At 38.0% G+C, this 25,903-nt stretch overlaps 1 protein-coding gene across 9 annotated transcripts in view; it reads right to left on the minus strand.

The window, feature by feature from the left end:
* CNTNAP5 (contactin associated protein family member 5) overlaps nt 1-25,903 on the minus strand; it is a 290,859-nt gene that overhangs the window by 57,729 nt on the left and 207,227 nt on the right. For all 9 annotated transcript variants that reach the window (XM_083841975.1, XM_083841976.1, XM_083841971.1 and 6 more), the window contains one exon: nt 2,876-3,032. In XM_083841975.1, coding sequence (XP_083698101.1) covers nt 2,876-3,032 — 157 coding nt within the window. The remainder of the gene's footprint in view (nt 1-2,875; nt 3,033-25,903) is intronic.

Below are 25,903 nucleotides of genomic sequence, written 5' to 3' on the forward strand. Positions count from 1 at the left end.
CAGTGACAGAACTGGCTGGCATCATACCGCAAAGTTAGGAAGTATGGTGAGGAAAGGAGTCAGGAGCTAGATGGAAAAAGGTATTTTTCACTAAAATTATTGAAATAAAAAGGGAAAAAATTCAAAAGACTTCCCCATACGGAATGCAACTAATTATATTCCTGTTCATCTGGCCAGCATAACTCCAGGGGGACTAACTTAGCGTCACGTCAAGTAGGAGACTAGAGTTAGCAGCTGGCTCAAGTGTCTGCTTAGATATCATTTAAAAGTCAGCATGCCTAGAAGTGCATATTGTGTTCTGCCAAACACCTGGCTTAGGACTTTTTTTCAGATGTTTTCTCTTGTTTTCTGTTTCTTTTGCTACTCTGAGAAATTAGTAGGTTCTTCTGCACCCAACACCGAGTCTAGGGAAACAAAATCAAAGCAAAATCCTCAGCCTGTCTCCTCTTCCAAAGTATGCTCCAGCCACTCATGAATTTCTACCTTGGAGCTGCACTGAGCAGCCTGATTTATCTAAAAAGAACAAAAATGATTTTCTGGTTTTCCACTCTGCAGCACCCATTTTATTTCATGCTAAGGCAAATAAATGCATCTACTACTGTCTTACTCCTTTCAAGATAATGTATAGCAGGTTAAAGTCACAGTTCAGATCTCAGCAGGTTTCAGATTCAAATGCTCATTATATATCAGGGGGTCAGTGTTCAAGCAGAGAAGCACAAAAGTAATCTTCAAGAGGCATGAAATTTCTTATGTTTAGAAATTCTTTGTAAAGGTCACTTTTTTTTTTTTTTTTAAGCTTTTGAACAGGCAACCTGCAACTTAGAATACCACTTAAAAGATGACCAGATTTCTAATGGATTTTAAAAAAAGGAAAAAAGAAAAAAAAAGAAATAAGAAAAAACACCTGTATCCCCAAACCAACAAACAGTAGATAGTTTAGCTGAGGAAATTTCTGTGTGTGTCCTGCTATCATCAAGAAATTAGGAGACACAAGCAACTCTGTGAGTCACCACGCTAATGAAGCATGATATGTAACATCTCTCTCCCATGAGGGTTTTCCAAAATCTAATAGAAGTGTAAGCTTATTCTTCCTTAACTTCCTTCTTGTGGATTTTAATTGGCTTTTTCCCATCAACCTAGCATAAATTTTCACAGAATGTGTAATTTCTAATACTTTGGAGATTTCTACTTCTCTGTCAAATATGTTTGAAGTTTATCTTCCTGTTCAAAATCACTGTGTGTGGGAGGGGGGAGGGGGGCAGGTGATAAACACACCCAGCATAACTTGCTTAGGCTTCATTTCCTTAGGAGACTCATCTGAAACACTATAAAACCGCATTTAGTTTTCACCTTGCATTGGTTAATATGACCTTGTGGTGCACTGTCCTGTGATCTCAGGCTACCAGCACAGCATATTGTAGATCAGCAGCTCACCAAACAAAGAAAAATGTGGATGATGAACGCAGCCAGGCACCAGTACAGATACATTTCATGCTCATGTACAAACCTTACCAAAGTGTTTCTGGTAACCAAACATTAAAGAAAAGATAGATCAACATGCACAGTGAGGCATTTCTGTGCAAATCGATACAAATTATATTCATAAACTAACATTTACATAAAGAGCTTCTCAAAGAAATCCCTCTACAACTATGATTTTTGAAAGTGAATAGTGACTCCAGGGATATAAAGGGTCCGAGTGAACATGCACACTGTCTGGAAATGAGGCCTTATTGCAAATACTGCACACGAGCAACCAAAAAACCATAACACAAAATGACAAATATATATATTTTTTTTTGGGGGGGGGGGGGGTGGGGCGGGATGTGTTGTTTGTTTAAAGAACCCTTATGGTTCCTTTGTACTGACTCTCTTTTAAGTGAAGGTTTCACAGGGATAATTTGGACACCATTTCAAACAGAGTACCCTATTATAGCAAGACACTCTTGTCCATTTCCATTATTCCTAAATTCTGAACTATTCTATGTTAAAATATATACACTTTTTTTTTCCCCCTTCAGAGAAAAGGCAGCTGCTCCTATCTGTGAGTAGTCCAGTAGAGACAGCAGGTGAAGCTGAGTTTTCACATGCATTTTCACGGTATTTCAAATTGTACTTTCAACACTTGTCTGGCATTTCTGTCCCCTCTAACACAAGTACAGAATTAACTGTAAAGTTCACCAACTAGCTCCCAGCTACTGGAGAGTCTCTGAAGATGCAGACAATGGGAGAAGGTTGTGAGGTGTCCTTAACAAATTCATGCAACATCCAGGCAAAGTTAAGCTCTGAAGCCAAGGAAAGCTTTGAATGTCCATGCCACAAGTCTAAAACTTCTTATGGAGACCGAACCAAAACCTACAGAAGCCAAAGGAAGTCTTTTCATTGACATAAAAAAAACTTGGGACACAATGTAAAAGAATATTAAGGTACCTAAAATACCATGTTTCATATGAAAAATACAAATCCTTTTGATAGTACAGATTTCTCGTCCTTTAACTGTCTGTACCTGAATTTTACAGTCTACTCCTGAAATTTCTGCTCTCATGTATATCCGTGCACCAACATCCTATAGTTTTACTCATCCAACTCAATCGATGGAAACTTTCAAACAAATAAAAACAATTTAGCAACAAAGATTTTTGACAACTTATCCCAGCAACTTGCTTTAGCCAGATATCTTGTCTTTGGTTCAAACAAAAAATTTAAGCTGAAATCAGAAGTTCAAATTCTAGTTTGACTTTCTTTCTCATTTGATTATACTCAAACCATTCAGATTTCCCCAGACATCAATTAGCAGAAGATTTAAGCCTTCTTGCCCTACTTTTTACCCCCAGCTGTCACACAGACACCACCATACACATGTGAAAAGTATTACCATTCTTCTCTATCTGCGTCACAGTTGCAAAAATATCTCATATCCAGACAACTTTCTTCCAGTCCACATGCACACTGTTGAATGCCCGGAAGAGATCCTCCCCAGTAAAGATGCTTTTCATTGGCACGGCCAACCCACCAAGCAAATGGCATTCCATCTGGATGAAAGGGAAAGGGGGGGGGGGGGGAGGGAGGGGGGAGAAAAGAGAAAGAAAGAGAACTTGATAAGCAAATTGGAATCTCCTGAGAATGAAAAAGAGAATGGAGGTGGACATGTTAAATAATACTGAAAGAAAAGATGCAAAGTGGAGAAATAACAAACCATAAACTTTACCCAAATTCTATTTTAATGAATACATGTTGAGGAAGCAATAGCTATATGGTAATACCATTTGGTTTGAGGAGCAGCTGTTTCCCCATTGGTCTCATATGCCAAACACCAAGAGAATCTTGGTGCATTTTATCTGCAAAAACTTCTGACATGCAATCCCAACGCTACTGTCTGCACCAGCTGTGTCCAGAGTGTTTGCATGATGCTAGAGGGGAGATCTGATCACTGAAGGAGTCTGAAAGCAATTCTCCTGCCACGACTCGCATAGCTGTCTTGAACCAAAGACCTCCTGCAGAATCTAACAACTGTGAAGTAAATTCCAGCTCTTAGATCAGGATTTTCATATTACAATTCATACAAAGAGTAAAAATCTTCTGAAATAACACAAAAACTCACCTATTACTGTGGGCCTAATCCAGCTCCTTTTGAAAATAAGAACAAAATTTTTATCAGTTTCTAAGGAAGCAGGACTACGGATTTTAATATGCTCTCTAAGGGTGAAATTTGCAAATGCTAAGCTTCATAAAATATTAGAACATCCTGGATTACATAGTCAGGTAGGAGATAAGTGGGGAGAAAGATTTCCCTACTTATTAATTAAATTATCTCTGTGAAGTTATCTTCTGTCTACAGGAGCTCTAAGATCTATGTATTTATACAAAGCAAGGTAGTTTTTGTTTAAATTTCATAATCTGTTTTACATGAAATGTTAAATATTAATAGCCAGTTATAGTAAGCAGATTCAAATATAATGAAATCCACAGATTAACATTTTGCTAAAATTGATTTTGTCTTCCAGCTCAGCTAACTTTTCCATTGACTTCTTAATCCTTAAATCAAGAAATGTAATCAGTTACACGTACAGGTAGATAGCAAATTTAGCAAAACTGACATATCAAGTCTTTCTGATCAAAGAAACCTGGAAAAATAAACTGCAACACTAATGTAGAAAAATGTATCAATTTATTCTTCTGCTTTACTAACATTATTAGTAGGAAGCATTCCTCATTATACAAAGCAAGAAAGTGTAAAATATGAAATGCAATCAAGGTTAACTGTAGAGTGTAAGGGACTAATTAAAATGAGTTTTAGAATCACTTGGCAAAATTAATTCATATTTGTTTTCCTTCTAAGCTTAGGCTGCTGAACTGTAAACTCATGAAAAAAGGAAAATAAAAATAGGAAGAGTAACTCCATTCTCACGATACCAACAATTAAGACATGAAGATTTTGACCAATACCCAGTGGTACTCATTAGAAAAATCATAATTCAAGAACATTTAAGGATTCATCTTACAAAAATGTGCACAATCATTTTAGTTCTCGTATTTTTGTCAACATAAAGAATGTTTTCATTTTTTTCTTTTCAGCTAATGTTGTGAGAGTTGATGCTGTGGCCAGTGAAACAAGTCTGTACTATATTATTGGGAACTTACTTGATAAAGCTTGGAATAGTAATGCTAATTGAATAAAAGGGTGATTTGTCTAGCAGCTGGAATAGACACTTATACAGAACTGCTTAATTTAATTTTAAAAGTGCCCTTTCTGGAAAAAATACTTAGATAAAAGATAAATCCTTCAGGCTATCAGTAAATAATGGTATTCATTTATCAAATTCAACCTGTGTCTTAGATTCTTTTGGCAGAAATCATTACATACTTTAGCATAACAGTGAAATAACAAACAATCATTCACAGGAATTAAGAATGAGCAGTTTTCTAACATCTTTCAATTTCTATTATGTATTATCAAGCAATACTGAGCAAACATACAAATAAGATTTATGATATAAACTGAGGAAGTAGAAGAAGCACCACAGTTTGAGACACTTAAAACTAAATTAAATACAGAGCTAAAAACAACAGAGCTAAACATTATAAGGAACAATCTTATTTTGTCAAGGGAATAGACTACAAACAAAAAAAAAGACAAAAAAACAGTCAAAAAAACTTTTTTTTTTCCCCAAAATTCTATTTATTAGGCACAATTCTGTCACCCTTTACTCAAGGTAAAAAAAAAAAAAAATATTTCTCCCTAAGTAGTCTCTTTGAGATCAATTGTAGTATTATGGAAAATTATGCCCTGATTATTCAAAACTCTTTCCCATGTGCTTATTTTTTTAACATATGAGAAATTGCAGACCTATTCAGCAAAGCTCTTAAATGTATTGGACTTAAGCAATGTCTGTAGTGTTTAGGAATTACTGAAATACATATTGTCTGTCATATACCTGTAATGCTGAAGTAAAGTAATATTGTACTAGCAACATCAATCTATTCCCAAGCTCTTTCAAGGAAGTTTACATCACAAAGCTGGAGGATGCCTTACATTATGATTGAGTTTGGCCGACACGTATTGACTAAGGTTCTTTCTTATAAGTCTGTAGATTTGTTACAATACCTCCCATTCCGTAATCATTACTACCAGTATTATTATTATTATTTTTCAAAGCATTATCAATTCTCTTCCGCCTCTAAATGAATCAATTTCCTTTCCTTGATAAAGCCTCAGACTTAGGTCAATTATGTTAATCAAGGGGTTAACATGGACACAGAAACTAATGACTGTCAACAGAATTCCGCTTTAAAATTTCTAAGCCAAAAAGTCCACTTAATAAAAGTACTCCTCTTTCTTTATTCTGTGCTTACATTGTACCTAACAATACACTATTTAATCAAAAAAGGAAGTCAAAAGCCTGCTGCACAAACTGAAGTACAATTTTCTATGCATTTTCACCTATTTAGAACTGAAAAAAAAAATCAGCTATAATAAATTTATTAAGGTTGTCTTTGAACTTCATTCTATTGTTCTTAAGGAGAAAATGTGTGAAACAATCCCAAACCAGACAAAGCAAACAAGCCTCACGTGACTGAACCCATCAGTAAAAGAACTAGAGACTACGTTATTTCAAGTATTTATCCCCGTATTGCTCAATCAGCCTTTAGAAAGTTTTAATTTCGATAATAAAATTCTCAAAAAAGGCAAAGATTTTACATTTCCTACAGAGGAAAATAATTATTTCTGTCATGATGCTGTCTGGGAGCCTCTACAAACAACTGTGATACTAACATCACTGTTTTTACCAGAATTTAGTATGACATTAAATAAAGGGAGACAGTATTTTTTTATCAAACCAAGTACTGCTGCTTGTTCACAATGCCAGGCACAAGCTGCAGAAAGCAAGGTTGGTATTGGTGTTCTGAAAAAAAAGAAGAGGTATCATCTTCGTTTGACCATTCTGATGTTTTTTTCTACCTGCCTCTACAGCCTGGTCCTCTGTGGTCTGTTGAGCTATTCAACAGCTGAATGCCCAAAATCTGAATGCCCAAATAAGACTTTGGAAACCCTGGCATATACAATACTGAAACACACAGCCAAAATCTCAGTTTCACTCCATCCTGAAAGGCAGAGTGTGAGCTCCTTTTGGATGTCAGTTCTTCAGCAGATCTCCAGTATCTGCTTATCGATGTGCTTAACTAAACTGTTCATTATTAGTTCCATTAAATCTACTTTAGCAGAAGCAAAGCTGGAACAGACCATACAGTTAATGAGCACAGAGGCTAAGGACTATGAAGACAGTACTGGTGAGACACATAAAGGTTGTTCCCAGTGATCCTTAGAAAGAGATAGGGCTTGAGATCAAATTCACCTGCAGTGCTTATCTGGCTCTTGTGGAGAAGACAAGAGTGGCTGGACACATATTTGGTGTCCCTCTACCACCTTACTAGAAAATGTCCGTCTGCCTAAATCTCCCTTGTACTGTCAGTTCCCTAATTTTCTGTATTAGAAGGCATTGATATTGCTAGTGATATGAGTTATTTTATGCTCGCTCGTGTTTTAAATGGCAGACAATGATTTCAAAAATTACTTGTGTAGGCACTCAGAAGCTGGAGGAGGGGGAGAAGTAGCATATTCCAACAGCATTTAGGTTGAAAATACAATGTATATAGATTCCAAGCAACTTCCATGGAGTCAGTTTACTTTCCTATAGGCAGAAATTCTTGCCATTGGCTTTTATGTTTATAAAACATGAGTTAAAATAAGCCATGCATTTTTAACACTATTATACTTGGAATGTCTTTCAAGATTTGTCTGTATCATTTGCCAGGTGGCTTTTGTTATTGCTACAAACAAAAATCTAATGATAGAAATATAACAAGATAAACTAGATCCTGTGTTAAACTCCTGTGCTGTACAAACTTAAATTCTGTCTCCAGTAATTACATACCCTAACACAGGGCAGGCTTCTGCACTTAGATACTGAAAATACTGAAACAAGTCAGTTTAAGGCCTTTTCCACCACCACAGCATGTCAATTTATTTGTATCTGTCTGTTGAACTACTGAAACCATATTGTATTTGAACAACATTCTCTTGGCAGTCTTATGTTCAGTTTTCTCTCTGAAGTCAAACTGGGTTAAGCAGAGAATGGAATTAAACCTTATACCTATATCTTACCGACAAAAGAGCAGACTAATTTACATCTATGCTGTTTTCTCTTAAGTGGAAAGATACACATTATCAAAAGACAATGAAAACTGGGAAAATACTGATTCTAGAATTGAATGAAGCAATCAAAGACAATTCTTTGCTACAACACTCAAACTTAAAATATCAGTTTGCATGAATGACTTCAACAAAATCAGATCCTGCAAATGGCTCACACGGTATCCTGAATGTCAGGTAAAACAATCAGTTGGCAAGTCTATGTAAACTTGTGTGTGGCAACGTCAACCTGAATAACCAAATGCAGAGGCCAATCCAGAGGACAAATTATACTCTCAGATGATCCATTTTTAAAAGGCTTTTGAAAAAAAAAAAATGGAGAAGGGAGTAAGAGAATGAGAACAAGGGAAATAGTGATTCCAAGGTTTATTTTTTAGAGTTTACCATGATCCTGTTTTCTCATGGTTTCGATTTGTTTCCATCACATCGTTTCTCTAGCTTTTTAAAAGAACTTTTAGAAATTTAACTGCAGTCTAACTTGCTCTAATTAAACTTCAGCCTAACTCTCCCCTTTGGCCTTTTCAGGAGGAAAAAATAAATAAATAACAAGAAACTTTTATATAGCAATTTTGCTCAAAATTATGGATAAAGTGGAGAAATATTCCATACTGAATGGATAATACAAAATAAAAAATTCTTAGAGTCTGTTTACTCAACAAAGAGGTCTATGGTGCTAATGACTCTGTATTGGTTTAAATGGCAGTTTACAATTTTGGGAGAATAAACTAATCACAGTGTGGTACAAACTCAGGCTGTGTTGCATTAACCAGTACATCCTACCCCTTCTTTGAAGCAAGTGCTGACAATTAATGGCAAAACCAAGTTGCTCATAGGTTTATAGATCCTGGTGAGGGACATATGGCTCTGCCCTAGCAGGTAAGAAGCAGCACTTTTCTTCTGAGGTGGCAGCAGGTGGTACATCACAATTGAAAGCAAACTCCAGATCAGTTTGTCTTGGAAAAATGTAATGTGTTTAATATGGAGCCAAAAATAATAACCAAAAAAAAAGCAACACACTATGACATGTTTCCTTTGAATGTTATTGACTGAGCCACCAAATTGTTCAATTGTTTTTGTACCACACTACAGTGATTTTATATGGACACATACTTGTTTTCTGCTTGTTTCTTCTCCTTTCTGTATAGCTATAATGACCATTTAACACTCACTTCCTTTTACCCACAACTTCCCCCATGCCAACTGTGAAATTAGGTTTTACTGTCCTTTTTCTTTCTTTAAACTGACACCCACATACCACTGCCCTAATTTTCAGAGATGACAAATGCAACCACAGGAGGTCAAACAGTAGCAAGACAGATGCCATTCTGTACTGAATAGCAATGCTGCTAGCCAATGTTATTAAGATTTCCACTGAATTTGACTTCAATTTGTGGTCAGATCCTGTAATCTTTATTCAGAGCAGCTATCAAAAACTGAAATAGTTCTGCTAACACCAATGGACCCACTCCCAGGCAAATGTTACCTAGTCACAAAATCTGACCCTAATTTTATTTTATTTTTTTTTTTGTGTGGTTAGAATGAAGGGAAAAAAGGCACTGCTTCGCTGACTTTTTCTTTCTCATTATTCAGCTTTGCTGCCAAGATGCACTACTGCCATACAAAGTCTCAGGCTGAGGTAATTGCTTTAAAAAGAATAGAAAAAAAAAACATGCAGCAGCATTTGTTGTCTTCTCCCTCTGGAACAGCTGTTATCACAGTGTGCTCTGTTCTTCCCGGAGTTGTTAAGACATTCTTGCAGATGAGAATGGGCAGAAAGAAGGTAAATAAAAATAGAGTTTTACTTCTAAATTTGACAGAAGCCTAATGAGCAAAACTGCTGAGTTGCAATGACAGAGCTGTTACCATCCTACACTTACTGTATTTCAGTAAGGCGAAATCATCATCAACCTCTGGAGAGAGAGATCTGAAGATGGGGATAGACATCTGACACCCAAATACTTTTATATGATGGGGAAGATTGAATCTACATCGAGATTAAAATTTTATGCCTATTGTATGTCTCTGCAGAAGGCCAAAGATGACTGAAAATATTATGAACACTCTGCCAGCTCAGGCTGGGCTGTTTTCTCAATAAATTTCTGGCAAAGTGACAAGTTTCTTGAAAGATCCAAGTAGGCCTTGAGCCAACAAGAGAGACTATGGGAACGGCTTATGCATACAGGTGAGGAAGAAAACCCAACAGCAACAAAAACAACCGAAAATCAAAAATGCGTAGAAGATTGCAGCTTTTAGGACATATGAAAAAAAAAAAAAAAAAAGAAAACATTAGTTTTGAATCCTCAGGAGTTTTTTTTTTGCTGAAGATGGACTGGGTATCCTACGCTGCTGAAACAAAGTATTTTACCTTATTTATCTCCCACATTTCATCTCAGCTTCACTCCAAATCCTGTCCCTCTTGCTTTTAAGTCTTTTCTTCTCCCTCATCCCACTTTTCTATCTCATTTTCTTTATTAGCCTAACACATCCAAGTAAATTCAGATAAAAAAAATCTGTACTGCCTTAACAGATAGGCCCATGACATCATTACACATCCTTCCTCTGTGCTGGGACCAAATCCCTGTCAGTGACCTGGATTCAATTGCAAGTGAATAATGGCAATGGGTAAGCCACAATGCAACCAGCACGACCCTGCCTATGCCAGAAGAGCAGGTCCAGCTCAGAAGTATGGATTTGTTTCCCTAAGCCATAGGTGTAGCCAGCAAAAATAATGGAAATAAGATGATCATTTGTTGTCCTCACACTGCTCATTCAGCTCCTGTGTGCTCATTCTCATCCTCTTTCACCAGTACCATCTTACCCATTCCAACTAGAAGGCCATCTCCAGCAGTGGGGGAAACGCTATTTAAGTTTTCATAGAGGAAACAATTTCAGAGCCTAGAAATACATCACAGTGGATAGGGGGCAATAGTTGAAACATCAAAGGCTATGGATGGTGCAACAAACTGTAAGCCAATCATTTCACCAAGAAAAAACTTAGTTTTCATCTGTTATTCATGGGAATGTTGACGTGACACAACTTTTATAGCACTGTAAAAATTATATTATGAGCAACTGCCCCAGGAAAGACTGCCAGGAAGAAACATTTTACAGCTCATTCATGCACTATGATTTTCTAAGGATAAAACCAGCCAGATGCAACAACTGTTATAAATGGATCTGGCTCCAGTGAAAAGAGGGTAGCTGTGCTGACCTGCACTCACTGAGGATGAGAGCGTTCACAGAAGCACAGACTGTTTGAAGCTGGATGGGACCTCTTTTAAACATCTAGTCCAGCCCACTACTTCAGGCTGTTCTGAAACAGATTCAACTTTTAAGAACTCCTTAGACAAATTCTGTGGTTGTCATTGATACAGATAAAAGCACCATCTGCAGGTATGCAGAGACTGAAATAAAGCCCTGAAGGATCTATTTTTGAAGGTGGCAGAAAGGGGAAATTAATTATATATTTGATCCATTTGTTCTTGAAAGAGACATAGCAACAGCTCAAGCTTTTGGGATAGGGCATAGATGGAGAGTAACAGAGGAACCCTACCTGCAGCACTTTGCACCTCATGCACTCAATGGGGTGCAATGGCAGAGCTGTACAGCAAAGCTCACAGATTTGCACAGATCCCAGTCTCATGGACTCTTAGCTGCCTATCTGCCTTAGCTCTTCATCAAGAAATTCCACAGAAAAACAGGTCCACAATCTGGTCTAGCAGTAGTCTGAAAGCCAGAGCAGATGGCCAATGTTTACGGACACGAGTCAACCGAAATAAAGTTGAGTGGAAATAATAAGAGGTTTAATCCAACACTTGCAGGTATCCATGGATGGTTTGCTGGATCATGGCCACAGCAAAAATGCAATTTGATAGACTAAGATGAAAATAGATAAAATTGGGACATTTCTTATTAGAAACACGGAAAACAGGCTGTGGAGAGCAATCTTTGCTTAGTCCTTTGGGAGAGACTATATATACTAATAACAGTTCTTCTCCCTCCCTTTAGTTTGAAAAGTATCTAAGTAAAAATGAAATTACCTTACTCAACAGAACTGCTTCCTGGATATGCAGTTCTAACTCCCAACATTAATGAGAAAAGTATCCTTATTATTTTTCTTTTTCCCCTCCTGCTAACATTGCACCAGCACAGTCATTAGTGACTGAATTGTACTGTCTTCTTATCTGACAACCCTCCACAAAAGGCAGGTTAATTTTATTGCTATTATACTTGTGTTGACAGCCTATAGGAATAATAAAAACTAGATTTGGGTATAGAGAATAATTATTAGTAATATTGATTCACAAAACAGCAAGAACACACCTTGTCTTTCAGTTCCCAGCATGGCAGACAGTTAGAGAATAACATCTATTTACACGCAGTGAATCTAATCAGAAAGTCATTGAGACAATGTCATTTTCAGAGTGCCTTTTTGTAGTGCAACCACAAACTGGTTCCTGTAAGTGGCTGATAACAACTACTGACTTTCATGGCTTAGATTGATCTCAAAGAAATCACAAAATATCATCAGTAAATATGCTGAATTCCTGAACTAGGATAAAAATAGAAAAATGTTCTTAAGAGAACATAAATTAGAAAAGGTAATAACATATTGTTAATCACTTTGAAGCTGCAATCCCTAATTACATAAATGAGAGGATTTTCTTAAACCTGATAGTAACTATCAGAGATACTACTGGTATGATGCTTCTGTTTTGGAAAGAATCCTTTGAAAATGAGATGTGAACATCTAAAGTTACCTGTAATATTAATTAGGCAAACAAACAGCTTTGTTAGGAAGAAATCTGGTACTGTTCCCCATACATCTTTCTGTAACAGCCAGAGACAAAAATAAAAATAAAATAGCTGTGTGTTTAGATTTACAATAAACAGCTGAAAGAGTCTCTGTGCAGAGTACATAATGCTGTATTTTAAAAGGCAAACATTGTAAACAAACAACAACAGAGGAGAGGGGAGGAGAAGAGAGGGGAGAGGAGGGAGAGAGGCCAACATGCAGAAAGAGTTTAGAGAGGTACGTTTCCAAATTTTATACTAATTATGCGCCAACAAGGCAGCTTGGACAAGTAGAGTGCTCCTACTCTTCTGTTACATCCCCACTGAACTCTCACAGGGACAGTTGAACTGGGTTTATTTTGTACTCCCAAAACATGTTAATCAGAAAAAGACAACATTCAGTTGTTCTTCCTATGATCCTAACAGCACCCATCTGGATACCTAGCACAGCAATGGAGAAAGACCAGCTACAAGTGCTTTATCAAAAAAAAAAAAAATTAAAAATCATCAAACTGCATCCCAGTATCTCTGAGTGGCCAGAAGCATTACTGCAACTCATTAAACTTGCTTATAGTCTGATGTGTTACAACACATTATAGAGAAAGGGAAAATAAATAACTGCTGATTTGACACTGCTTTCAACTGCTAAGCAATTCTGTTTTCCTCAATGTTACAATTAATGTCAGCAATTAATGCTTTAAGAGGAGGAATCAGAAACTTCACCACAATAAACAAATACAGTCAGTTTCAACTTAAGGATATACTCAAACTGTAGCACTGTGTTGGTTCAGCCGTCCCCTTTTCGGGCTGCAATTACACTTCTGTTGGTCAGAACAACAGGGGCATCATTTGTCATCCTAAGTAAAGCTGGAGTGCAGCGAAATTGTGGAAAAATGCAGCTGTAGCAGAACATATGTATAGGCAAGACCATGAAATGAACTGGCTCCAAGCCAGTATGTAAGGAGAAAAACAAGAGAATATAAATGAAAAAATTCATAGAATACAATACTCAGAAGAAGGTCCTGTTGATAGATCCTGAACAGCTTTAAAGGTCAAAATGACAATCTGTCTTCTCTGTGGAGGAGCTTAATCAATTCTCAACTCGTTTTCCTTCACCCTCTTAACAATAAGTTTACATTTTTTAAATAGATTCTCTATTTAGTTTTTGCTATTTAATTGATGTCAAGTCCCTGTGTATCCAACTGCAGCAAACTGAAGGGTATAGAAGGTGTGTATATACATTCACGCACAGACTACATTGGATAGAGTATGAACTTCTCTGTAGCTCTACTGTAACTAACAGGGATTATATTCAGCTCAAAAGGCAGTTTTCTGCTTCTGGAGCAGAAGGAAGAACTCAGCTGTAGCTTCACCACTGAAGTAAATACTGGAAATGCAGAGGTTGTAGAATAACAATAACCATGGAGCTAGCCACAGGATGCCACCAATATTGCGTTAGGTAACACATATACGAGGAGATCAACTCAGCCCACTCTTACTCCAGCACAGGAGCATTTACATGTCGGGAAAGGCAGAAAATTGCATTACACACCTCAATCTTTCCTGTTCTTTCCTCCTCTCCCCCTTTTCCCAAATGCTGAAGACAAACCTAATGGTGTGGAGACACAGATTTCTTCCCCCACTACATGCATGCACATGCACACACTGCAGTAGGGCTAGGCACTGCAAGGGCTCTGGGAAATGTAGCAGCATGCCCAATTTCAGAGTCAACAACAAACCTTAACAGTTTTCAGACACAGCACTCCCTACCCTCTGCAGAAGGCCAGATGTCTTTTCCCAACTCAGCAGAAGATGACCTGGCCTCATTTATTGATTTCTTGGCACTACTGGAGAGCCCTTGACTTGAGAGAACTCCAGCTGCCACATCACTTGAGAATCACGGAGGCTGCAATAAGCATATCACAGAATCATAGAATATCCCGAGTTGGAAGGGACCCATAAGGATCATCGAGTCCAACTCCTGGCACCGCACAGGTCTGCCCAAAAGTTTAGACCATGTGACTAAGTGCACAGTCCAATCGCTTCTTAAATTCAGACAGGCTTGGTGCCATGACTACTTCACTGGGGAGCCTGTTCCTGTGTGTGACCACCGTCTCGGTGAAGAATCTCTTCCTGCTGTCCAGCCTAAACTTCCCCTGCCTCAGCTTAACACCGTTCCCGCGGGTCCTATCACTGGTGATTACAGAGAATAGGTCACCTGCCACTCCACTCCCCCTTGCGAGGAAGTTGTAGACTGTGATGAGGTCCCCCCTCAGCCTCTTCTCCAGGCTGAACAGGCCCAGTGACCTCAGCCGCTCCTCGTATGTCTTCCCCTCTAGGCCCTTCACCATCTTCGTCGCCCTCCTCTGGACACTCTTCAACGGTTTAATGTCCTTTTTGTGCTGTGGTGCCCAGAACCGCACACAGTACTCGAGGTGAGGCTACACCAGCGCAGAGTAGAGCTGGACAATCACTTCCCTTGACCAACTAGCAATGCCGTGCTTGATGCATCCCAGGGTACGGTTGGCCCTCCTGGCTGCCAGGGCACACTGCTGGCTCATATTCAACTTGCTGTCAACCACAACCCCCAGATCCCTCTCTGCGGGGCTGCTCTCCAGCGCCTCGTCACCCAGTCTGTACGTATAGCCAGGGTTGCCCGAATATCAAATACTTTTTTCCATTTTCTTCCCATGGAATATATATTCAACAAGGTTACAGACCTTATTTTCAATTGTAATTAATCTTGTGTTCATTTCATTTTATTTTCAGCACAACTGAGATGGCTATGTCTATATGCTTTCTGTATCTAACAGCAGGAGAACGATCATCAGAACTATTCAGCCAACCTATGAGCTTAATGAAATAAGAATCAAGATTTTTATGTACAAGATAACTTTCTACCATGGATCTTTAATCACAGGTAAAAGGTAAAAGATGAAAGGAAAATCTTTCTCGAGTGCTGGATCATGATAGTGAAAAAAAAATCCCACAGGATCACCACATACATCACCAACTTTCCTTCCAACAGGAAGGAAGGCTCCTTAATTGAATGTACTGCCCTTGAGACAAGTACAAATTGATACAAAAGTCATGGATGAGATTCATATTTTAGGGTTAGTCTCACATTGAACATAATGGGAATCCTCAAGAGCCAAATTACTTTTAAAATTGTACACAAGCTCCTCCCTCCAAACTCTCCTCTCTAAACATGTCTTTATACCTATGTACATTAGGGAATTAAGAAATATAAGTTACACATTTACAGCTATAACACACTCCTAAAGATTATGCTTCCCCTAGCCTTTGAAGAGCAGAACAAATGCAAAGACAAACATTACCCTAATGTGTGCCTAATTATTGAACAGGCTGCAGAAACAATCAGCAATATGCAACCTCTTGTAAAGAAGTGTCAACTTCCCCCCCCTCCCTCCAACTCAGTATTTGGCAACGTTGACTTTGTGCTGTTTATTTTCTTCCACTCACATGCAACTGATCAAGATAAAGCGCAGATGTCCCAAGATTCAGGTTAAGATACAGCTCTATTATGCTGTAAATTCATATATATATAGAAAACTAATGTGCATGAAGGAAGCAACCCCCAAACACAGGAACAAATGTATTTGTCTGAATTTGTGTTTCTTTTCTCTCTACATTGTGACTAAAGTACTTGAGCATATAGCTTTACTTTTAAATAAAATACATAAATGGCTCCCTAACAGCTGGCCTACTTAACAGTACCATGTAAACATCTGTTCACATTCTTGCATGCAAATAAGTACATCAACTAGCAAGTCTCTCAGGCTCAGACTAGTCTTTATGAAGTCTTCCCAGAAACCACCGGGGTGGAGGCCAATGACTGTGTGAAGAAAGAGGAAAGGAAATTCTTAAACTTTTTTGGAGAATCAGTCCTTGAGAAAGATCGAGTGAGAATACCAAAATCATGCTTTCTGTTTTCCACTATGTTTGCTTTAATGGAAATTTTCTTTCCCGTTTATTTGTGGCTATGTCCTTCCTGATCACCTATTTTAGCAGCTTGTTACATAAATGGACACTGCATCAAAATTTTATTCCCCTTTGTTCAAACTGCCTTTCGAAAGTGCCAGGGATCCCATGTCTACTCCTAACTAAATGGGATTCTTGACATTGACTTGAATGGAAACAGGATTAGGCCGGCTGTATGCCTCATTAGATACGCAATTCTATAGCACCCTCTAAAATTCTGCTGAACTTTCCCTTTCAAGCAAATAAAGCAGGTAAACTCAAAGGCCATGAAATGTCACTATTACATTTAGACACTTAAACCGAGGTACCTGATGAATTAGCCATCTTCTTGCCAGGCGTCTTAGAAAACTGCAGCCCCCTAGGGATTTCCCCTGGCTGTTACCACTTATTGCAAAGTCAAAGAGAGAAAGCTAAGGTTATTGTTTTGCCTGTGGAATCAAAATATGCTGAGAGAGCATGTTATTCCCCAGACTTTCAGGTTTATTGCATTTCTAATTCACACCTAAGGTCATCATATGTCAAGTGAGTAGGTATTCTGTTACCATAGCTAGTGTCATCATTTCAACTCTAATGCTAAATAGTCCTAGACTGGAACAATACTGTCTTTGAAACAGCATGATTTAGCTCTTATATCAGAAGATTGGCCTTCTGATTAAAGATGGAAAATTAAATGTTCTGGTTCCACTTTCAGGTTTGTCAGACTCTCCAAAATCGTACAAGTTAGTCAAGCTGTCTGGACCTTCATTTTTACACCAGAAAGCCAAAGAACTAAAGGCCCTTAATAAACAAAGCTAGTATAGCAGCAACTGATTCTTCTCTATTGAGACAGGTTAATAAATGAATCAATCTTAGAATAAATTTCATTTTGCATTTAAAACTACCAAGATGACGTTTGAAATCAGCTTCTTGTGACCTGATAAGAATATGCCACAATGACAAGGCTTCCCTCTGCATAATGCATGAACGTGAATTTGACCATACAATTGTCATTTCTTGTCACTTAAGTAGTCTTACAGTTAAGCAGCCATAATTGTCCTTTGGGTGTTATCTTAAATACATTAAGAAAGAAATTGAATGCTTTCACCACATTATAGCTGGGACACTTTTTCAAAGCTCATTTCTATGTCTGTGAATTATTCATAATACACTTCAAACAGGCTCTTCTGGATAAGGTAATTGACCTTGTCTGCATGAAGCACCTACTACCTTGCCTTGGGATAATTAAATCTATGATGTGGTCCATTATTTAAAGGTAATGTCTTCTCATTAGGTTAGGCGATATATTATCACTCAACTAGTCACCTAATTCTGCATTTAGTGCATTCAAGTTTTCATTGTTTTGTCATGGGTTACACTCATCATAGCAATGTCTCACATTAAGTAATGTGGTACAACAGTATTTGCTTGATAAATGGAAGCAGGACTTTGAGGACTAACATTTCAAGATCTACACCAGTATTTGAAAGCTCGGTTGGCTGTACTTTATTTCTGTGGGTGAAAGCAACAAAAGTGTGTCTAAATAGTAAAATCTAATGTCATGTCAAAATCTGAATCCAAGTAATATAAGAGACTCATTGAATTGTTAAGGTTGGGAGAGACCTCCAAGATCATCTGGTCCAACCATCTCCCTACCACCAATAATCACCCACTAAACCACATCCCTAACATACCATGTGGTATTAGCAACACAATTTCATGTACTGCTCAGTGAAAACAGGTATGTACTATTGACAGGTATACTAAAACACATGTATTGATTCCATATAAATTAGCACAGATATTTCTAGAGAGTTTTATTTTGCTGTGTAGAGAAACCCTGGGCTGGCCTGCCATTGAAGATGCAATTAGCAATGCAGGCTAGTAATGTGCCATTTTGGTTTTCTCTTTGAACCTGTAAGAGACAACTGTGACTCCGTTCCTCAGTATGTATTCCTTCAAAAGATGTTGCTCAGTGAAGACCAAGGTAACTGATTATTTTCACATATGCAGAGTGGAAACCTTCTGAGAGAGAACGTTAAACAGCTGAGCACCCAACTCTCTCCTCTGTTCAAACTAGTTTGAACCACTTTAGCAGAATGAAGTAGCTCTGAATCTATTTTAGTCAGCCACTGAGAAAGTCCTCCTGCTTGGGTAGATTCTTGAGTGGCACAGTGATTTGAAGAAGCTCCTGCATCAATCTCTTTCCTGGCTCTGAGAGATGGCCAGAGATGGTGTTCTAATTTATATTGCACCACTCCAGTAAACAGGCTTAAAGGCGCTTTTCCATCCCCTCTGCTTAAATTGTGCAGGGTATACCTGTCTGTTTTAGTACAGGAACACAGCATTGGCTTTTTCAATCTATCAGTGCTGAAGTGCTTAGTCTCTGATTGTAAATACTGCATTAACAAGCTCTGGATTGACTTGTTCATTTTTCTACTTTACTTACCTGAATTTTTACAGTGTTTCTACAGTTCGTCATTTCTTTTATACTGAAGTACAATTTCATTAAAGATGCAATAACTAAGGAGTTAATCCACCATCTTATTGGCCTAAATCAATATAAACTTACTAAATCCAGTGGAACTGATCCTGCATATCTTTGTAGTTTTCAGTTGCATCATTTAATATTGTAGCTTCTCTTCAGCTGTCCATTAATAGAATGCCATGATTATGTTAGCTATCCAGAGCTTTTTAATCATATTATATAAACATCATTCAGCCTATGAACTGTTTATCTTGATTAGATTTTGAGCATTCACTTAAAATTATGAAGTATTACTTTAGAACAGAAATAAATACAAGGGCATCAAAAAGATTTCAAGGTGGTAGAGTGAATGTTTACACTGAAGACCTTTGGCTGAATTCCTATTTGCATGAACATTCAAGAACAATCTGTTCATGCCTCAGGAACATTTCTGCAAACAAAAAAATCTCAGTACAGTGGTCCAAGATAATATAAAAGAAGGATTATGAAAACTATCAAAGTGAAATTGAAATGAAATTCTGGTAGGAGAGGAAAGAAATAGCTGCCATTTATCATTTCCCATCAGCTAAAACAAACTAGCCAAGGAACGTATTGTTCTAAGGAAGATTACCTGCAATTGGCCTGTCTGCTAAATCATATTTCATAATGGTCGACTGCCTTCGATTGTGTAACCACAGTTGTGTACTATACACTCATAGCTCCTGTCACTATAATACGATTATGTTTACCCATTAGTTTCTGCTTTTTGTGCCACAACCCAGCAACTACAATATTACAATGAGTCTAATGGCTTGTTTCACTTCGTTCATTTACCTATTAATTTTGGCAATGGCATATTTCATGGCACATAAATTTCATCCTTTGAAAACATGACAACCTGTAGTACAATATGGTCAGACAGAATCTAGAGCTTTGTGCAGAAGTAAAATGAATTGTCCAGGGTGGCATTTTGGAAAGAACATACCTCCCTCTGGAGGCATTGGTTGTAGATAAGGTGATTACTTCAGCAATGATAGGATGTAATTATTCACTCAATAAAATTCTGCCTCTATTAAGTAGGTACTTCTAATGTTCTGCAGATTGACTGGTGGCCCTAGCCTGTCTCACAGAGGCAGTAAACAAAATGCAACACTGAATCTCTTTGAATCCTGAACATAAATGTGCACTGTGCAGGAAGTGACCCAGTAAGCAGACACTGCTTTGAAGCCGGAAGTTCCAGGAAACAGGACCCACAACCAGCCCCTGTAAAACGCTCATTGCCAGGAGAACCCTCCCCATTTTGGCAATACATGTTAAAATGGCAAACAGGCAGGCCAAACTGGCTTTTCATAACCAGAGAAAAAGCCAAAGGGAGCTGAAACAGAGCCTACTTCAAGAGAAGACAATTTGTCTTAAAATCCACTCTCTGCTGTAATGTTAGCATTCATTCATGACAATCTCCCTACAGGAACCAGCCCCTAAACTTTTGACACACACCAAAATAGTTTCATCTGGATAAAATCAGAGTTTGAAATCACAATCACAATGGAAAGTGAGCAAACACTGATGTACAAAAAGCCTTCAGTTCAATGGGTGAAATAATAACCAAAACTAACTTGTCTTGTACCAATTCTGACAATGAGCCATCTACCGCAAGAAGTCAATTCAATTCCAGTTAACCATTATTCTTCTTTCCCTCCTAAACTACCTGCACAAATATGCAAACACTTACTTTCTCAAAAAGAGAACACTATATATATATATATATGTAGACAATTTTATGGATTGTTCTGACCATTTGAAACATCAGCGAAAAGTCCATATTTAAAACACACCTACAATGTAATTGATGTTACTTTTTCTTCAGAGCTACTTTTCAAATCTCTCTTCATTTTTGAAAACATTCCACCATGGGCTTGCATTCATCAGTAAAACATACCCGTCAGACCTAAATTAGGTTCAGTAACAGAAGTTTGAGGAGGACAGTCAGGAACCATTATAATCTTTTCTTTCGTATCCACGAGTGCTACTACAAACATTTTGACTGCATTGAATGGCACAGCCTGAACAAAAAGAAGAATAGAAAATGGCTACTGACTGCAGACTAAGCTACTGGGAGTACATTTCATGCACTATTAATGTTAATATATTGGAATCATTAGATGTTTTAAATTAGACATGTCATTTAAAACTCTTTAGCCAAACCAAATATGTAGGGAAAGGGGGACGTGGATTTAAACATTCCAGATAAAGAAACAGGCAGGACTTGAAGCAGACTGGAAACAGTCTGAAAGAAATCTAGCACAGCTACTACTAGCAGCGTGTCCAAAGATCTATGAAAGACTAATGGTTCAGTCGATTTTAGGATGTACATTTTGTTAAAGTTCCTATTCCTATGTCATGGAAGAGACATACATATATGTATCTGTCACAACAAGAAAATGAGTGCATCTGCACCTCATTTTAGCCCAAATGAATATTTCCTCCTACCACTAGAATACTTGGAGACAGCAGGATCAATATAGTACTCTCTAACCCTATTGATTCTAGTGAGTTTTATATAGGAATCTTACCCTATAAATTTTTCTAGAGAAATGAGACATACTGTCCAGGAGATGAAGGAAGAAACCTGGATTCTTGAAAGATACTTGAGACTATTCCTGGGGCTACAATACAGATTCACAGCTTTCTCTCCCTACCTGGAGAGGAACACCAAACACGCCATTATCACCTACCCAAATATAACATTACATCCCATGTAATTTGATGGGTCCATAACATGCCACAGATCAAGCCTTCCTCTCTGAATCACCATGTCTGCTTAATCAGGTTGCTAGAAAAAAAAACAAATATACCACTAAAGGACGATGTGCTCATTCTTCTACTAGCAGCACAAGGAAAAGGCACAAGAGGCATCGATATGAGTCTTACGCTTGGACTGCAAGACTTCAGAGGTGTAGATCTGGGAAAGAAACATTCGTTTTACAGTTCTTTTTTCCTTTGTGGACAAACTTGGCCATTTGTTTTAAAGTGGTAATTTCAAATAGAACTAACTGGCCAAACAATTTCAGGAGATTTCATCATCAGTAGTAGACTCATGCCTTTTTCCCCTCCCTGTTAAAGGACATAAGAAATCTTCCTTTAGAAGAGGACTGCATATAGATTAATTGGTTAACCTTTCTAAATGCTAATGTTAAAAAAAAAAAAAAAAGTTTTCTTCCGGGACTTCTGAATTTTCCTCTTGATAACAAAGGAAGAAGGCCCTTGATGTTGCTTTGAGTCCTGGACAACTCAGGCAGGAACACACCTCTTGGCTAAACCAGTTCCCATTAACATCTGAGTCTTCCTCCTATCAAAGGGACTTGGAACACATTCAGCCTCAAAAGCATTTCTGTTTTTGTTCCCAATTTTCCTGGCCCAGCAGATATTGTAAAAGCTTCTCTAAGGAAAATTTTAAAAGAGTTGTTTTCTTTCAGGTCACCGTATCTTTTAGCTACTTGTCAAGACTTAGTCAGATCTTCTCCTCCCCCAGATCAATCTAGGCTGGGGAGAGAAAGATAATTCTCAGTTGCTTTTAAAAGTTTCTTGGGAGGGGAAAAAATACACAGCTTTTTTCCTTAAAGGTCTGGAGATGTTTTCTCCTTGCATGCTTGCTTTCCCTCAAATATATGTGTTTTTTTTTTTGTTTTGTTTTGTTTTTTGGTTTTTTTTTTGTTTGTTTGTTTTGTTTTGTTTTTCATAAGAGAGAAACAGACAGTTTGAAGGGCTATTTTTATGCTCTTAATGTCAGATGGTTCACAAAAGCTAAATACTGAACTAAATACTCTTAGGGAAGGCTCTTGTTCTTTTGCTGTTTGAACACCAAACACAAAGTAATCAGAAAATATAGCCTTCAGCTGATCTTCATTGTTTCCTTTCCTCTGTCTCTTCCTTCATACTTTCAAAAAGAGAAAATACGTTTCCTATCGGCTGTCTCTATGCTGTAAATGGAGTAAAATTCCTGGACTTAAGATTTACTAGCAACGACTCTGAACCTAACCCAATCTAGAAAGACTAAAAACTTGACTCCTTTTTCTGTATGCTTACATTTTCTTTTCTCCTAATGACACCATATAATTAAATTATGCCATTGTTCATTCTGCGTATACCCTCATATCATGTCCGTTTTCCAGGACAGGTCAGAGCAATTGTGAGCTCTGTCCTATTCACTTGCTCCATCTGATCTGATTTTCAGTATGTGCCTTGCTTTGCACGCACTTTTTTTCCCCAGAACTAGAACAGGATTGAAATGAACCCCAAACACCCACAAAACTGAGAGATTACAACACACAATGCCTTGCTATCCTCAGAGATAACATGAATAGAAATGCAAATTATTTCTTTACTCATGTGGCATCATGGCAACTGAGAACACTTCCACTGCTATGATTTACATCTTCCATGCTCCAGAATTGGAAAATGTCACCACAATCCCACCTACACTGGGCCAAATTTGAAGGGGAAATTAGTTAAATGTCAGTAAGGCATTTTGAGTTTAATGGAGCCCAAGATGCTCAAAGGAGGACAGCTGAATGAAGCAGACAAATGCAAGTGTGATGAGAACACACTCCCTGCTGTGGCTCTAATGAGGAAGAAGGCACACTTTTCTACTCAGGCAGCAGTACTGCTTTCTTTCTTGAATGGTGGACAGGTTGCTGTCATAGCTAATGACCCATTATTATAACAAGCAATGGATTAGCTGTTTATTTCTAATTGCCATTATTTATTTATTGTTAATAATATGCTGAGTCCTGCAAATTAAAAAAGACTATCACTGGTTCTAATTAGGGAATGCAGACTGGGACAGTCTGAAAAAATGGTATATTTCTTTCCTTCTTCAAATTTTGTTTATAGAAGAGCTTACATGACTGTGTCTGTCAAATATGAGGTATCATCAGAATTTGTTTTGTTCTGGTATACTTGTGTAGCTCATAAAATGATCAATTTTCAAAATCTTATTTTGACTGCAGAATTCCCTGAACTCAAGGTTTCTCCATTACTAAGCTATAAGGAATTGTATCAGCCCATATGTTTCACAGGTTGAGCAAAAGACACCATCAACTTTACTCCAAACTGGAGGTTTTTCGGGAACAAAAGTCCCATCCTAATAGATTACAGAGATTAAGCAAATATGTCTTGACAACATCAGTTTGCAACACTGACTTCCTTACAGCACTGCCAGTAACAGATCACACAATAATTCCCAGATTTCAAGCTCAAAATCTGTTGTCTAGGTTTACACTTTATTTACTTGATCTATGTGACTTCATTAATATCCCTGGTACAAGCTTCATGGACATTGGAAGAGGTACTTTCCATGTCAGTAGAACACAGTAGATCTATTCAATTTGGATTGATGAATTTGTTTCCCATGTCTTTCTCATTGCTTGGCCTGTTAACTGCATTGCAATCTCAGAGAAGCACAATGGAAACAGAGAAGTAATCCTAGTAGGTGCTATTCCTTCCTTGGCAGCTATAGCACAATTTACCCACTGTCAGGAGGGCTTGTGTATAGGGAGGGAGGTAGAGGGTCAGAAATTGGGATAATATTTCCATTACTTACAGGTGCATGAATGTTGGATGCCAAGTTACCTTCCACATGCAGCAGATTTTTTTATACTTATTAGGCCGCCTGCATTTTAATCAGCTGCATACTCCTAATAATATAGCATCTTTCAAAATGGCCTCTAAAGCCATCCATACAAGTATGAGGGCTGACAAGAACCCATGTTACATTACTATGGTGAACTTTATTCAAAGTCTCTAAATATAGCACAGTTTATCTAAAGTGTGTTGTGAGAAGCTGTCAGCACTGCCACTTTGGAGGGGAGAGACAAGGTGTGGTGGTGGAAATACAGATGGCAAGTCAGTCATTCTCAAGAAGAGGATCCTAATTACCCAGGAATAATTGCACCATACAATCTACACCTGCCACCTATCCACCACTCTCTTTAATATGAACCACTTCTTGAGGGCGGACTGCCTTGTTCTACACTGTTATGTACAGTGACAAATCATCTCCTGGTAATGCAATAACAATTTAAAGTGCCTGGAATGATAGAATGGAAGTTATATTTGAAAGGCATAAAATAACAGTGAACAGGAGGCAAGACACTGGTTTAAAAGCACCAGCAGTCTGACCCTGCAGGATATTACTTAGTATCTTAGGCTCTGACATCAGATCTCACCTGGAACTAAAAAGAAAGCCTGTATAGACAAAAAGCTCTAACAACAGTACAGGGCAAAAAGGAAGCACCACTGAACTATCCTAACAACAAGAACCACGTCTAAACTGAAATCTAAACTCAGAGAACTTAGGACACTCTTCTTGCTGCCATGTTTTCCAGGCAGTAAGAGAGGAACAAAACACAAATGCAGTGGGACAGAGGCAAGGGAGAACAGCTATGCCTGGCATGAGGGGGTTACAGTATGGTACACCTCAGTGCTGAGATAACAGGTCTAAACTGGAAGGCAGAGGGGAGAAAAGGAAGCAGAAATACAGTGAGCAAGTCCTACGATATCGGGATTTCACAGGTCTTAACAGGGACAAGGAAGAAGTTCAGGGAAAAGATGTGTAGTTTAGGATGGACATTTGAAATCAAAACTTGAAGCTACATGGTGTGGTAATTCTACTGGAGAGAGAAAAAAAAAAGGCAGAAGAAAAAAAAGACATTCCTATTTCTTTGATTTTGCTCTAAGACTGATCTTTTCTCAGTCTCTGCCTACATAAATGTGCTATGAACTTGACAGACTGTCAGCCAAGTATTGTAAAGCAAGCTATCCTGCCACTGATACAGCCGTCACTGTATTGTCCTTGATATGGTGTATGTGAGGTGGCTTTCCAAACGTTAAGCCTTTGAGTGCACTTGCTATGAACCCAGTGCTTCTTGCAACCTGAGTAAATTCAGTCAGAG

This window comes from Anser anser (assembly GCF_964211835.1).
Source record: "Anser anser genome assembly, chromosome: 6".
Taxonomy (NCBI): domain Eukaryota; kingdom Metazoa; phylum Chordata; class Aves; order Anseriformes; family Anatidae; genus Anser; species Anser anser.